The sequence below is a fragment of the Nipponia nippon genome, unplaced genomic scaffold (genome assembly GCF_047370975.1).
Source record: "Nipponia nippon isolate SJK-2023a ecotype South Korea unplaced genomic scaffold, ASM4737097v1 scaffold_40, whole genome shotgun sequence".
NCBI classification, from domain to species: Eukaryota; Metazoa; Chordata; class Aves; order Pelecaniformes; family Threskiornithidae; genus Nipponia; species Nipponia nippon.
In genome coordinates this window covers 20,636-34,158 of record NW_028262359.1, presented here as the reverse complement: position 1 = coordinate 34,158, position 13,523 = coordinate 20,636, and the positions used below count along the sequence as shown (strand labels likewise).

The 13,523-nt window shown below is 60.2% G+C and overlaps 1 protein-coding gene across 4 annotated transcripts in view; it reads left to right on the top strand.

The window, feature by feature from the left end:
• TLN1 (talin 1) overlaps nt 1-13,062 on the top strand; it is a 35,258-nt gene extending 22,196 nt beyond the window's left edge. For all 4 annotated transcript variants that reach the window (XM_087777579.1, XM_087777578.1, XM_087777580.1 and 1 more), the window contains exons 35-57: nt 93-254; nt 343-483; nt 736-917; nt 1,269-1,401; nt 1,524-1,625; nt 1,749-1,919; nt 2,085-2,234; nt 2,363-2,464; nt 2,588-2,707; nt 3,008-3,154; nt 4,088-4,254; nt 4,499-4,682; nt 4,950-5,075; nt 5,379-5,495; nt 5,575-5,760; nt 5,869-5,976; nt 8,961-9,066; nt 9,208-9,332; nt 9,630-9,755; nt 9,899-9,961; nt 10,218-10,400; nt 11,070-11,195; nt 11,835-13,062. In XM_087777579.1, coding sequence (XP_087633705.1) covers nt 93-254; nt 343-483; nt 736-917; nt 1,269-1,401; nt 1,524-1,625; nt 1,749-1,919; nt 2,085-2,234; nt 2,363-2,464; nt 2,588-2,707; nt 3,008-3,154; nt 4,088-4,254; nt 4,499-4,682; nt 4,950-5,075; nt 5,379-5,495; nt 5,575-5,760; nt 5,869-5,976; nt 8,961-9,066; nt 9,208-9,332; nt 9,630-9,755; nt 9,899-9,961; nt 10,218-10,400; nt 11,070-11,195; nt 11,835-11,966 — 3,159 coding nt within the window. In that variant the 3' untranslated portion in view covers nt 11,967-13,062. The remainder of the gene's footprint in view (nt 1-92; nt 255-342; nt 484-735; nt 918-1,268; nt 1,402-1,523; nt 1,626-1,748; nt 1,920-2,084; nt 2,235-2,362; nt 2,465-2,587; nt 2,708-3,007; nt 3,155-4,087; nt 4,255-4,498; nt 4,683-4,949; nt 5,076-5,378; nt 5,496-5,574; nt 5,761-5,868; nt 5,977-8,960; nt 9,067-9,207; nt 9,333-9,629; nt 9,756-9,898; nt 9,962-10,217; nt 10,401-11,069; nt 11,196-11,834) is intronic.
• Nucleotides 13,063-13,523: the final 461 nt, after the last annotated feature.

Genomic DNA, 13,523 nt, shown 5'->3' with positions numbered 1-13,523 from the left:
TTACTGGTGCCCCACATGGGGCTGGCGAGAAGGGATTGCTGTGGGGATGGGGAGTCATGGTGGATCCTGCCTTACCCTGCTTTTCCCCACAGGTGCTGTCAGCAGCCACCATCGTAGCGAAGCACACCTCGGCCCTCTGCAACACATGCCGCCTGGCCTCCTCCCGCACCGCCAACCCTGTGGCCAAGCGCCAGTTTGTCCAATCAGCCAAGGAGGTGGCCAACAGCACGGCCAACCTGGTGAAGACCATCAAGGTGCGGCCTCCCTGTCGGGGCACCATGGTGGGGATGGGATTTGGGGCATGGTGGGGGTTGGATAACTGCTCTGGTCTCTCTACACCAGGCCCTGGATGGCGAGTTCAATGAGGAGAACCGGGAGCGGTGCCGCGCCGCCACTGCCCCTCTCATAGAGGCCGTGGATAACCTGACGGCCTTCGCCTCCAACCCGGAGTTTGCCACCGTTCCGGCCCAGATCAGCCCGGAGGTGGGATGCCGCAGGGGCAGGGAGGATGTGGCCTGGCTGTGACAGGGGCTGCTGTAGGGTGGAGAGGAGCTGTGCCTCCCCCTGAGCTTGGGATGGAGTCCCAGTCCAGGGCTAGTGCTTTGAGGGGGTGTGATGGGGAGGTGGCAGAAAGCCTTGGGCTTTGAGAGCTGCTCCAGAGTGAGGGTTGCAGGAGAGGGAGTAGCTTCCCATGCACAGTCCCTTGCCTCACCAGCCCATCGTCTCCCTGTGCAGGGGCGCAGAGCCATGGAGCCCATCGTCTCTTCGGCCAAGACCATGCTGGAGAGCTCTGCTGGCCTCATCCAGACTGCCCGCTCTCTGGCTGTCAACCCCAAGGACCCGCCGCAGTGGTCGGTGCTGGCTGGCCACTCTCGCACAGTCTCAGACTCCATCAAGAAGCTGATCACCAACATGAGGTGAGGAGAGTCCTGCCCACTTGACTGTGGCGCTGTCCCTGCTGGCAGGTACCCCTGCTCTGAGCAAGCATCCCTGGGGATGTTTTGGCTCATCGTCTCCTTGGCTGCTGCTGGTGGCAGGAGGCACGGCACGGGACGGAACATGCCAACCGTCTTGTCCTGCGTGGGAGCTGCTCCTGCAGCCCTGGCATGGGTTGGTGGGGATGTGTGCCGGCGTGCCTGGGCTCCATGCCACTGGGTTGCCCCGAAGCCCGGGAGAGGAGTCCTGCCCCTCACCGGCACCAGTCGAGGCTGGGGGCGAAGGGGTTGCGTAGCACCTACCGGTGCTGGGCTGATCCATCTGTCACACAGGGACAAAGCTCCAGGACAGCGGGAATGTGACGAGGCCATTGAGGTCCTGAACGGATGCATGCGGGAGGTGGACCAGGCCTCCCTCGCTGCCATCAGCCAGCAGCTGGCCCCCCGAGAAGATATCTCCCAGGAGGTGGGTCGGGGATGCGCTGCTGCAGGCTCAACGGGGGCGGGTGTCCTTCCCCCCGGCTCCCAGCGGCACATGGTGACCCCAGCCCTGCTTTAGCCTCATGCAATGCCCTCTCTTTGCAACAGGCTTTGCACAACCAGATGATTACGGCTGTCCAGGAGATCAGCAACCTAATTGAGCCCGTGGCCAGTGCAGCACGGGCCGAGGCCTCGCAGCTGGGGCACAAGGTACCACAGGGATGGGGAGCTGCTACGCAGGCGCTCGGTGCGCGCGGAGGAGCTCACGGCGGGAGGAGATGCACAAGGCAGCCGGGACTGGAAGCTGCTGGTGCTGATGCTGCTCTTTCCTAGGTCTCCCAGATGGCTCAGTACTTTGAGCCACTCATTATGGCAGCTATCGGCGCTGCCTCCAAAACGCCAAACCACCAGCAGCAGATGAACCTCCTGGACCAGACCAAAACGCTGGCTGAGTCCGCCCTGCAGATGCTGTACACAGCCAAGGAGGCGGGTGGGAACCCCAAGGTGAGCAGGAGGGGCACATGTCAGCGTCATGCTCCCTTTCGCGTGTGGGTGCTGCATGGTGCACACGCGTGTGCCAGACATGGAAACCCGGGGTAAGTGTGTGCAGCATCCCTGTCAGGGGGGGAGCCACTGCCCGCCTTCCCTCACTCTGGCTCATCCTTGCAGCAAGCTGCCCACACCCAGGAGGCTCTGGAGGAGGCCGTGCAGATGATGAAGGAAGCGGTGGAGGACCTGACCACCACCCTGAATGAGGCAGCCAGCGCTGCGGGTGTTGTGGGGGGCATGGTGGACTCCATCACCCAAGCCATCAACCAGGTGAGGGGAGCATGGAGAGGACCTGGCCAGGGCTGGGGGTGGGAGAGTGGAAGACTCGGTGTCAAAGCCTGACAAACAAGGTCTTTGGGCTGGAGCTAGAGCCAGAGTCTCCTGATGGTCTCTTGCAGCTGGATGAGGGGCCGATGGGCGAGCCAGAGGGGACTTTTGTGGACTACCAGACCACGATGGTGAAGACAGCCAAGGCCATTGCAGTGACTGTGCAGGAGATGGTGAGTGCAAGCAAGCCTGTCACTTCAGAAAGTGCTGCCTGCCACCCAGGCAGGCAACTGCCCTCCTTGCTTGCCTGTCCCAGCGTAGGGCCCCTCCAACTCCTGCTCTTCTTCCATCTGCAGGTCACCAAATCCACCACCAACCCGGACGAGCTGGGCATACTGGCCAACCAACTCACCAACGACTACGGGCAGCTGGCACAAGAGGCCAAGCCGGCTGCACTCACCGCCGAGAACGAGGAGGTGTGAGCATGGGGGGGAGTGCTGGAGCGTGCCGTGGGGCAGAGCAGGGTCTGCTGGGGTGTGGGAGCAGAGGATAGGGACACTTGAACCTCCCGTTGGAGCTGGGGACAGGCAGCATTCACACCTCCCCTGCAACACGGTGTGGAAACGTGGAGTAAAGCCGTGTTTCCTTTTTCCCCTTCCTGAGTGGGAGGATTGGGAGAATGGAGCTGGATGGGGGTGGCTGGTGTTTCCCAGCGGGTATTATGGATGCAGAGCTTAATTCCCTGCTGGCTCTCTCATGCACGCGTTCCTCTCCAGATCGGCTCCCACATCAAGCGCCGGGTGCAGGAGCTGGGTCATGGCTGTGCTGCCCTGGTCACCAAGGCTGGAGCCCTGCAGTGCAGCCCCAGCGATGCCTACACCAAGAAGGAGCTGATAGAAAGTGCGCGCAAGGTTTCTGAGAAGGTGAGCGGCCCCGAGAGAGGGATGATGGTGTGATGAGGTGGGAGGGATGCTGGATTGAGCCATGTGCCCTTGGAGCCGCCACGCTAGGTTCTCCCCTGGTCTTGCTGGGCTCTGCTGGCTCTCAGCCACACTCGCCCTGCCCAGCTGGTGGGGTGGAGGATGGATCCCCTTCTCCAGGCACCATAACGGCAGCTGGTGCTGTGGTGGGTGGGTGCGATGTCCCGGTGCTGCCTGCCGACATGCCGATGATGGCCTGCCAGGGGAGACTGATCTACACACTGGTGGCAGCGCAGGGGTCTCCAAATCAGCTCTTGCAGTGGTGGGTGTAGCATTTGCTGCATCTCCAGCCAAGCCTGCAGCTCATGCTGGGTGATTGATCTCCCCTTCATCCTTTGCTGGTGTGGTGGAAAGTGTCCTGTCCATCGGTCAATCTAAAAAACATACTTCTGAATAACAGATGAACACATTTCTAAAAGACTCTAGTCGATAAGGCAGTGATAGAGTAGCAAGGCTTGTAAGCAAGAGTAGAAAAGCAAAGCACTTGTTCATAGTGCCTGGCGCATGCCCACACGCTCAGGACCTCCTGCAGGTCCTTCCTTTCCAAGATTGCTTTCCATCGGGAAACTTGCTCTTCTATGAGTGCTTGCCCAGGTACAGAAATTGCGTTTAGCAGCTAAAGCAGGAATGAGCTGCAATCTTCTGATGCCCATCATGCAAACCTTATTCATTTGGAAATTAGCAGTCCAATATCTCCTGGACCCTCAAACATGATAGGTACAGGGTAAAAATAAATAAGGGTTGTCCAGACCATGTGATTCCCTGTTCCCCTCCTTGGTGTGAAGTGGCTCCATCCTGGGAGGTGTCGGAGAATGTGTGCGGTGGGCGCTGCCTGAACCTGCTCTGCTCCCCAGTCACCCTACTCGTACCCCGCAGGTGTCTCACGTGCTGGCAGCCCTGCAGGCTGGGAACCGCGGGACGCAAGCCTGCATCACAGCAGCCAGTGCTGTCTCTGGCATCATTGCTGACCTCGACACCACCATCATGTTTGCCACAGCAGGAACGCTCAACCGGGAGAACTCGGAGACCTTCGCTGACCACAGGTACCCAGGCACCTCGTCCGGCCTCTGCTCAGACAGAGACGAGGGGTCAGACTGTGTCCCGTGGTCTCCCGTCTTTCTGAGCAGTGGACCAGCTCCGTGGAGAGCTGCAAGTTCAGGTCACGCTGACTCTGTTTCCCCTCCAGCTTGTGCATACAGAAGGCAGGGTCCACAGTCTCTCTACACCCCAAGGACCATGTGTGCCTGTAGAGGGCTGTGTCCTCTCTGACTCCATTCTTCTCCCCAGGGAGGGCATCTTGAAGACAGCCAAGGCGCTGGTGGAGGACACCAAGGTGCTGGTGCAGAACGCCACGGCCAGCCAGGAGAAACTAGCACAGGCTGCCCAGTCCTCAGTGTCCACCATCACCCGCCTGGCCGAGGTGGTGAAACTGGGTGCCGCCAGCCTGGGATCTGAGGACCCGGAGACTCAGGTGGGTTGGGAGGTGTGGGGTGAACAGAAGCTGCTCGTAGCTTGCTTGAAGGGGCTGAGGGTTGAAGGTGTTGTCTGGTGCTCTGGGCTGGACTCTGTGTATCATGGAGAGGGCTGGCTGGGCTTTGGCTTGTCCTGGCTGTGCTGTATGCTGTATACATGTATACTGTGTGTCTTGGGCTGCCCAAATTTCCCATCGCTGGGCCACACCAGCCCCAGCCTGCGTGTGACTGTAGCCAAGCTGTTGTCCTGGTCTTGCTCTCCCCAGGTAGTCCTGATCAATGCTGTGAAGGATGTGGCCAAGGCACTTGGGGATCTGATCGGTGCCACCAAGGCAGCTGCTGGCAAAGCTGGGGATGACCCTGCTGTCTACCAGCTGAAGAACTCTGCCAAGGTCTGTGCTGGGCGTGATGGGAAGGAGGGGATGGGGCCGGGAGGGGGCTGGAGAAAGAGCAGGGGGGCTCCTCTGCCTGTCTGGGGGCAGGAGAACAACTGGGAGGCAGTCAGGGCAAGGTGGGGGAGGAAGGGGCACATAAAAGGTGGGGCACAACATGCATTGGTGGGAGAACAAGATGAGGTGCTGCAAGTAGTGTATGGGAACAGGGTCGTTTTGGACCAAACCATGAGGGAGAGACAGGTGCCAGCAGCAGCCCAAGCTTGTGTGGGGCTTCACCTGGCTCTCTTCTCCCTTCCACAGGTGATGGTGACGAACGTCACTTCCTTGCTGAAGACAGTGAAGGCCGTCGAGGACGAGGCCACGAAGGGGACGCGGGCACTGGAGGCCACGATAGAGCACATACGCCAAGAGCTGGCAGTGAGTACAGCCGCGGTGCTGCAGCTGCCATCCCCCTCACCAGCTGCCCCGTGCCTCACCGCCGCCTCTCGCCTCGCAGGTCTTCTCCTCCCCCGTGCCTCCTGCCAAGGTCTCCACCCCAGAGGACTTCATCCGTATGACAAAAGGCATCACGATGGCCACGGCCAAAGCGGTGGCTGCTGGCAACTCATGTCGACAGGAGGACGTCATTGCCACGGCCAACCTGAGCCGTCGTGCCATCGCGGATATGCTGCGCGCCTGCAAGGTGGGGCGGGCAGGGGACGTGGGTCTAGCACAGGTTTGTGGGTGGCCATGACTGCCGGCAGGGATGGTGCTGGATGTGAATTGGGGCTTCCCTGTCTCCGTGTTTCAGGAAGCCGCCTACCACCCGGAGGTGAGCGGGGACGTGCGGCAGCGGGCGCTGCGCTTTGGCAAGGAGTGTGCTGATGGCTATCTGGAGCTGCTGGAGCATGTGCTGGTGGTGAGTATCCCCACCCCAGTTCCCAGGGTGGGCAGAGGCTGCCCATGGATGCCAGGGTGCTCCCCAAATTCCCAAAGTCATCCGGGCTCTGCATCTCCTCCCGCTGAGGTCTTTGCATGTCTCCCTTCACTGCCTGGGCCGGCACAGCACATGGCTGAGCCCCTGCTGTGGAAGCAGATGTCAGAGAGATGAACAGGCTCTGAAAAAAGGTATTTGGCTAACAACAGATGGAGATTAACTGGCCATAAACAGATGGAGGCTGGAAATTCGACAACATGGGAGCAAAATCCTGAAGCGGCTTCCAGTAAAAGTGGTGGGAGTAAGAGACTTCAGGCAGTGTGAAAACAGAGCTTGTTAAGGTCACAGCAGAGTGGGAGATGGGCAGTGCCCGCGATAGCAGAGGTGTTGACTGCAAGCACCAGCTGCACCCTTTTGATCCGGTCTTCCTCTATCTGAGTCCTCCCAAGGACTTCAGCTGGCTGCTTTCATTAGCTGTCCTACAAGATGAGTGTAGTTTACAAGAAGCAAATTAAGACTGTAGAGTGGTAGAAAGGATCCAGTGAGGTCCTTCCAGCGGTTTGCGTCCTTAGCAAGATCACAGAGGTGGTCAGGGGCACTGGAGGGATGCACACACCCAGCCCGCGGAGCTGCGAGAGCCCTCGAGGCGGGGTCAGGACAAAGACTGAGGGCGACTCGGCTCCCTGGCAAGGTTTCACTAAGCTGGTTAGAAGGGCTTGGTGAGAGTCTGCTGTTCAGGTTCACCAGGTACAAGGCGGTGGAGCTCAAACTGCGGTTTCCTGCAGGGAAAGCCCCTTTAGGCAGAGAGTAACCAACACTGGCAGCACAAAGAGGCGGTGGGCAGGAATCGATGGTTAGACATTGAAGCTGGGCGGAGGGGAAGTGAAAGGGTGGTTTTATCCAAAGGAGGTAACCACTGGGGTACAGTTCCACGGGGACCAGTGAGTTTTCTGTCCTCTGCATCTAGATCAGATGTCTGTCTGGAAGATGCTTTAGCCACACGTAAGTCGTGGCAGCCAAGGATGGAGTGCGGAGGAGAAATTCTCTGGCTGACCTGTTGTTAACAGATGATTGGGGCTAATGACTGAGTGTGGCAGTGCCCCAGGTCAGCCTACTTGCAGGAACATGCTGTTCCCCTGTATTTGGGATGTAACTGTCCAGCTGCCATGCAACATCTGTTGTATATCATACACTGGTACATCCCGTGAAATGTTCACTGGAGGTGCATCTTAGTAAGCTCATGGCCTCCAGGGTTCCTTCAGCTCCAGACAGAGACCATTTTGCAGTTTTAAACACATTCTCAGAGCAGATAGCAAACTTAATAATGTGGCATTTAGTCTGGATGCGCTTATGAGGGCAAACCAGCCATCGCTGTGTGCCATCAGCTCAGAAACTCCGAGCCACATGCAGCTCCGGTGACTTTACTTGGGATGGCCCCACGCAAGTCCAGGATGAAGCCATGCCCCCCCCCGGCCCCGCAGCATCCACAGCACTCTGGTCTGTGAAGGCAGGAGCAAAGCACGTGGGTCACATTTATCGGAGGGCAGCAGGTTCCTGGAAAGCTGCGAGCAGGAAGGATGTAGGGGAATGGGAGGGGAGATGGCAGATGCGATGCTGCCTTGCTCCCTGGCAGCAGAAAGTCCATTGCCGTATGCTGGGTCCCCATGGGAAGAAGTGCCTTGCACGGAGACTGAACAAGCATGGTTAGGGTTCAAGAAAGAGGGCTATTTGACTCGGGATGGAAAACACGGCTCCCGGCGGAGGAGTGCAAAAGCCTGCATATTTCACTGGGGAGGGGAAGGAATTTGAACCTCCACAGGGACTTGGTATTTGGTAACGATAGGTCTCTCCTTCCAAAAGCAGAGATCCGGTGGCTGAAAACTGCAGTGAAGCAATTCAGGGTGGGGAGAAATAAGGTGTAAAGGGGGCGAGGAGGGGAGCGGCTCCATGGCTGCTCTGGGCGTAGGTGGCTCCTCCGGCCGTGGAAGCCTCATCCAGGTGCCCTGGCTCCCCCGGCCCTGCGAGGCTGAAGTGTGAGCTAATGATGGCAGTGCAGCTCCCCACCCGGGACCTCTGATCCTTCATTCCCACCTCCTCTCCTCTTGGCTGCCCTTCACCCCTCACAGGAGAGCACCCACCTTCTCCTGCCCTCCCCGTGCCCCCCGTCCCCAGCACCCGCGAGTCCCGGCCAGGGCGTTCACTGCTTTCTTCTCTCTCTTCTCCTTCCCTCCCCGTCAGCCGGTGAGTAAGGCGACATTGGGGTGCCTGCTGGTGTCTAACCTCAGCATGAGCCTTGCTCACAGCGTGTCTGTGTGCCCAGCCCAGTGCTGGGGTGGCACTTGGCGTGTGTCCACAGGGACCCTGGGGTCCGCGTGTGTGCGTATGTATTCACACCCGCTCTAGCTGATGGGCAGCTGCTGCCTGTGCGGTGCAAGTCGGGCCAGCGGTGAGCTCTGCTTGTGCGTACAGACCCTGTGTGTGTGCACACGTGTGTGCTGTGGTGTGTGCATGTGTCCCTCCCACCCCAGTGAAGGACCCTCACGGCTCTGCCTGCCACCTTGTCCCAGCAGGGCCAGCCCTCCTGAGCTGGGATGTGGCTCCAGGGTCCCCCACTTTGCCCAGCTTGTGTTTGAAGACAAATCTCCAAAATGGGGACAGTGAGGGGGAAATGCTTCTGGAGCTCAAAATGCTGTGGGCGGGGGGAAGAAATCCTGGAGCGGGTAGCTGCTGAGTGCAGGAAGGCTTGTGCTGAGGGTCTTGTGTCTGCAAGATGTCCCAGAAGCTGTGGATACAGAAGGGCTAAGGGGAAGCTCATCCTGTCCTCGGGCAGGGGGAAACCAGCCAGGGTCACTCAAGAAGGCATCTCAGACAACACCGAATGTTGTCTCCTTCCCTGGGGAGCACACCCCGAACAGACCTACGAGGTCCCCCTTTTCCAGGTGCTTACATCTGCTCCTTCCCCACAGATCCTGCAGAAGCCAACTCACGAGCTGAAGCAGCAGCTGGCAGGCTACTCCAAACGCGTGGCCAGCTCTGTCACCGAGCTCATCCAGGCAGCTGAGGCCATGAAAGGTAAGGAAAGGTCCTGCTCAAAGGGGCAGGACCGAGGGCTGGGATTAGGGTGGAGGGCTCAGCAGCTGACAGAGGAGGTAGGGCAAGGCAGAAATGAGGCTGCATGCAGGTTTAACCTTCCTCGCTTCCTGGTTTTTCTAGGGACGGAGTGGGTTGATCCAGAAGACCCCACTGTCATCGCTGAGAATGAGCTGCTGGGCGCAGCGGCTGCTATTGAGGCTGCAGCCAAGAAGCTGGAGCAGCTGAAACCAAGAGCCAAGCCCAAGGTAGTGGTGCTGAGCCTTGGCTGACCCCTGCGCCTCAGCGTGGGGTGGGCTGGGGCTCTCCTGCCTGTGCTTCAGCCAGATGTGAAGCCCCATCCGACAGCCGGTCCCTCTTCCTGCGCTCCCGCTGCCTCCCACATCACCAGCTGGACCTTCCTCGGGCAGCCCATGCCCTTCTGCACCCCACAGCCCTTATCCAGCTTTATATGTGCCCCCTCAGCCCCCTGCAGCCATCATCCTGCTCTGCTCCGTATGTCCCAGCACCCCTGCCTGGGACTCACACCTCACTTTTGCCCGCAGCAAGCAGACGAGAGCCTGAACTTCGAGGAGCAGATCCTGGAAGCTGCCAAATCCATTGCTGCAGCCACAAGCGCCCTGGTGAAGGCAGCCTCAGCGGCCCAGCGAGAATTAGTGGCCCAAGGAAAGGTAAGGCTGGAAGAGAGAAAGAAGCAGGGAAACGTAGGGCTGTGGTGGGTTCTCCCTTCTCCCGGGGCTGCTTGTAGCCCTTGTGCCCCATGGCAAGGGGTGCACGGGGCAGTGAGCCTTACTCCTCCTCTCCTTCCTCGCAGGTGGGCGCCATCCCCGCCAACGCCGTGGATGATGGACAGTGGTCCCAGGGACTCATTTCAGCTGTGAGTATCAAGGTCATGCACAGGGGATGGGGGTCCCTCCTCTTGGCTCAGATGGCAAAGATGAGGATGCTCTGCCCTTGCGCTTCTCCTCAGTGGAAGAAGCAGCCATGCCTCTTGCTCCCTCTCCCACCACCTGAGACATGGCTTGGAAGCTGCTTGTTGCCATCCCATGCCCCACAACCTCCTTGGGGCCAGTCAGGGCATACCCTCCCGGGGGAGGCTCCTATACCCAGCCTGACAGCCTCTCTCGCCACAGGCACGCATGGTCGCTGCTGCCACCAACAACCTGTGCGAAGCCGCCAATGCAGCGGTGCAGGGCCATGCCAGCGAAGAGAAGCTCATCTCGTCCGCCAAGCAGGTGGCTGCCTCCACGGCGCAGCTCCTGGTGGCCTGCAAGGTGAAGGCTGACCATGACTCGGAGGCTATGAAGCGGCTCCAGGTGAGTCCCGGGCTGCCCCTCCAGCCCCAGCTGCCTCTTCGCAGCTGCTCGAGGGGTGGGTGGGAGTGGGGTGAGGACACATGGGTGCTCCCCAGGGCTCACTCTCTCTGCCTGCGTGCCATCAACGGTGAGCTCATCGGAGCACAGGCTTCAGGTCGCTTGGACTTAGCCGCTAGCTGCATGCCAGGCGTGTGAGTGATGCTGGGGTGCTGAGCCCGGCAGCATTCAGGGATGATGAACGGGCACATGAACGCCTGAAATGTGTGCACTGCATCACTGGCATTTGAGAGGTTAATGTTTGGGGGGCATATTTTGTAGCACCCTTAATACTCAGAAGCCATGGCACACAAGAGGTTAATGCCCATGCTCTGGGGGGTTAACACGGGTCCTAGCGCTGGTCCCTTGGGGCCAAGGGCTGGGGAGGGTCAGCAGGGCTGTCCTCCAGTCCCTGCCCCATGGCTCAGACAGGAGCCAGAGCCCAGCTGGGAGCAGCAGCGCCTGAAATGGTCATGAGCGGCTGGCAAGGCAGCGAGCCATGTAAAGGAATCCCTGCCTGCAGCTCCCAGCGCGCCTGGCTGCCTCTCCTGCCAGCCAGCCTGGCCTGGAGCAGGGGTTCCTTTACCCTGGGGCTGGGACTTAGGCTGCTGCTCCACTCTTTCCTTGCTGCAGGCCGCTGGCAATGCGGTAAAGAGAGCATCGGACAATCTGGTGAAGGCAGCGCAGAAGGCAGCTGCCTTCCAGGACCACGATGAGACGGTGGTGGTCAAGGAGAAGATGGTTGGAGGAATTGCACAGGTGAGGAACAGGGCAGCTCTGATGGAGCAGGGGCAGCTCTGGCTGCCACTGCAACCTGTGCATGCCTGTCTCAGGAGCATGTCCTGCCACCCACCGGCATGGGGCATGTCTCCAGAGACCCTCACAAAAATGCTGTGGGTGCACCCATCCCACCCAGCGCCAGTTGAACACTGTGGCTTCACCCTCGTCCTGCCATGTGTAGCAGCAGGCACAGCCAGTGATGGCGCACACTCCCAGGAGCATAACGCTCTGGGTTCTCCTTGGCGCAGTGGCCGCACCATCCCAGTGTCCGTGGCATGTGTGAAGGGCAGAGCACCGCTTAAGGGGTGAGAGCTGCCCGGTATGGGGTGCCACGGGTCCCAGTGCTGCCTCCTGGCCACAGGCTTGCAGCTGAGAACAGGGCATGTGGGGGCTTTACCCCAGGAGCTGTGCTGCTCCCCGTTATCTCTAGAGGACTGTGGTCCCACCGCAGGGACAACAGCCCTCGTGCCCAGGGACACACCAGCCCAGGGAGGCTGTGGCTGTGACGGGGGGGAAGCAGGAGCCGGAGAGCCTGGCTCTGGGCTCAGCAATGCCATGGCAGAGGCTCCGGCCATCCCTGTCAGAGGCAGATGTGATCCCAGGGCTCTCTCCCGGCAGATCATCGCCGCCCAGGAGGAGATGCTGCGCAAGGAGCGGGAGCTAGAGGAAGCACGGAAGAAGCTGGCCATGATCCGGCAGCAGCAGTACAAGTTCCTGCCCTCGGAGCTGCGGGACGAGGAGCAGAACTGAGCCCCGCGCCCTCCCGCCGCTCACCGCACAGACTGCTGCCCGCCCGACCGCTCCTATTTAAGACAACCCGCCTCGAGCGGAGGGCTGCCTGGGCTAGACCAGAGCTCTGCCCGCACCCAGAGCGCCGGTACTAACCCAGCCACCACTCCAAGCTGGTGCTGCAGCAGCATCTCCGCTTCTCCTCCCAGCCCACCTTCCCACGCGCACCCAAGGGCACGGCCAGAGCGCCCGGAGGGACCAGGCTGGGGTGGGAGCTGGGGTGCACCGGCTCAGGGCTCACCCGACAGCCCCGGGACGCGGGGCTGGGGAGCTCTATAATTTAGGGGATATTTGTGTGCCTTTGTCGTTCCCACTCATGCTCCTTTCTTCTCCTCTGCACAGGAGAGGGCGAGGTAGGCGGCTCGCCCTCTCCTGTGCGAAGGGGTGCAAGGAGCAGCATGGTCCCTCGCTGAGCTCTCGCACAGAGCCTCCTTTAACCTCCAATGCCTTATTGCTGGCTAAATCCTCCTCCTCCTCCTCCTCTTCCTTTTCTTCCGCAGCTTTCCTGGGAGGCACTGAGCCCCTTCCATGAGCATCTTCTTCAGCCTGGGTCCCTCTGGGGAGCAGCAGGGCTGGAAGCCACAGTGCCTCTGCTCAGGATGGGGGGGATGCAATGGGTTCACTCCTGGAGCTGCTCTTTGCCTTCCCGCGGGGCTTCCCCCCGCCCACGGCCCCAGCCAGCTCTGCCCTCCTACTCCTTCCCAAGTGCCTGCATCGTTTTCCAAGATCTGCAGTATTTTTGTAACTTTTCCATTTCTATGGTATTGAGCCTGCAGCTTTCAAAGTTCATTTATTACCCCCCCAGCTCGTGTGCTGCCAACTAACACCCAGCTCTCGTCGGGGTCCTGCAGCCCAGCATCCCACCCCTCCTTGGCTCCGGGACCCCCATCACTCCCCCTTTGCACTCGCTGAGGCTTCTCTCACTATTTTGATACTTTAATCATCCCATATTAAACATTGGAGGAACCCAGCTCCCCCCAAGGCTCCGGGGTGGGGTGGGGGATGCTGATGTCTCCTCGGAAAGACGCATTCATCAATTAAATGATTTTCCTGCTTTCTTGCTGCCTGGGTATCAGCGGAGAGAAAGGGAGGGCTGGTGGGCAGGGGGGCCACGGGCGCCTGCCCTCCCTGCAGAGGAGGGGGAGTGTAGCACGGGTGCTTATACAGCACGGAAAATATTTGAGGCATGTCCAGCCCCAGGCACCCGGCGGTCCGGACCCCCGCTGCCAGCCATGTGCCGGCCCTCGCAGGTGCTGCCGGGGCCGCCGCCGCGGGGAGGGGGCACTGTGGATTTTATTGCTGGGGTATTTGGGCTTGGGGGGTGGCTAGCCAGGCTCCTGGCGCCATTCCTGCTGCCAGCCAAAAACATCCATGGGTAGGGTGCTACAGGGGTGCAGGTGGGGGACCCCCTGGTCACTGGCGGCCCACTGGTGGGGAAGCGGCAGTGCCTGGTGTGCTGTGGGTCAGGGAATGTGGCCGGAGCTCTCCCGGCTGCCGACGCTGAGCTCACGCCCCGAA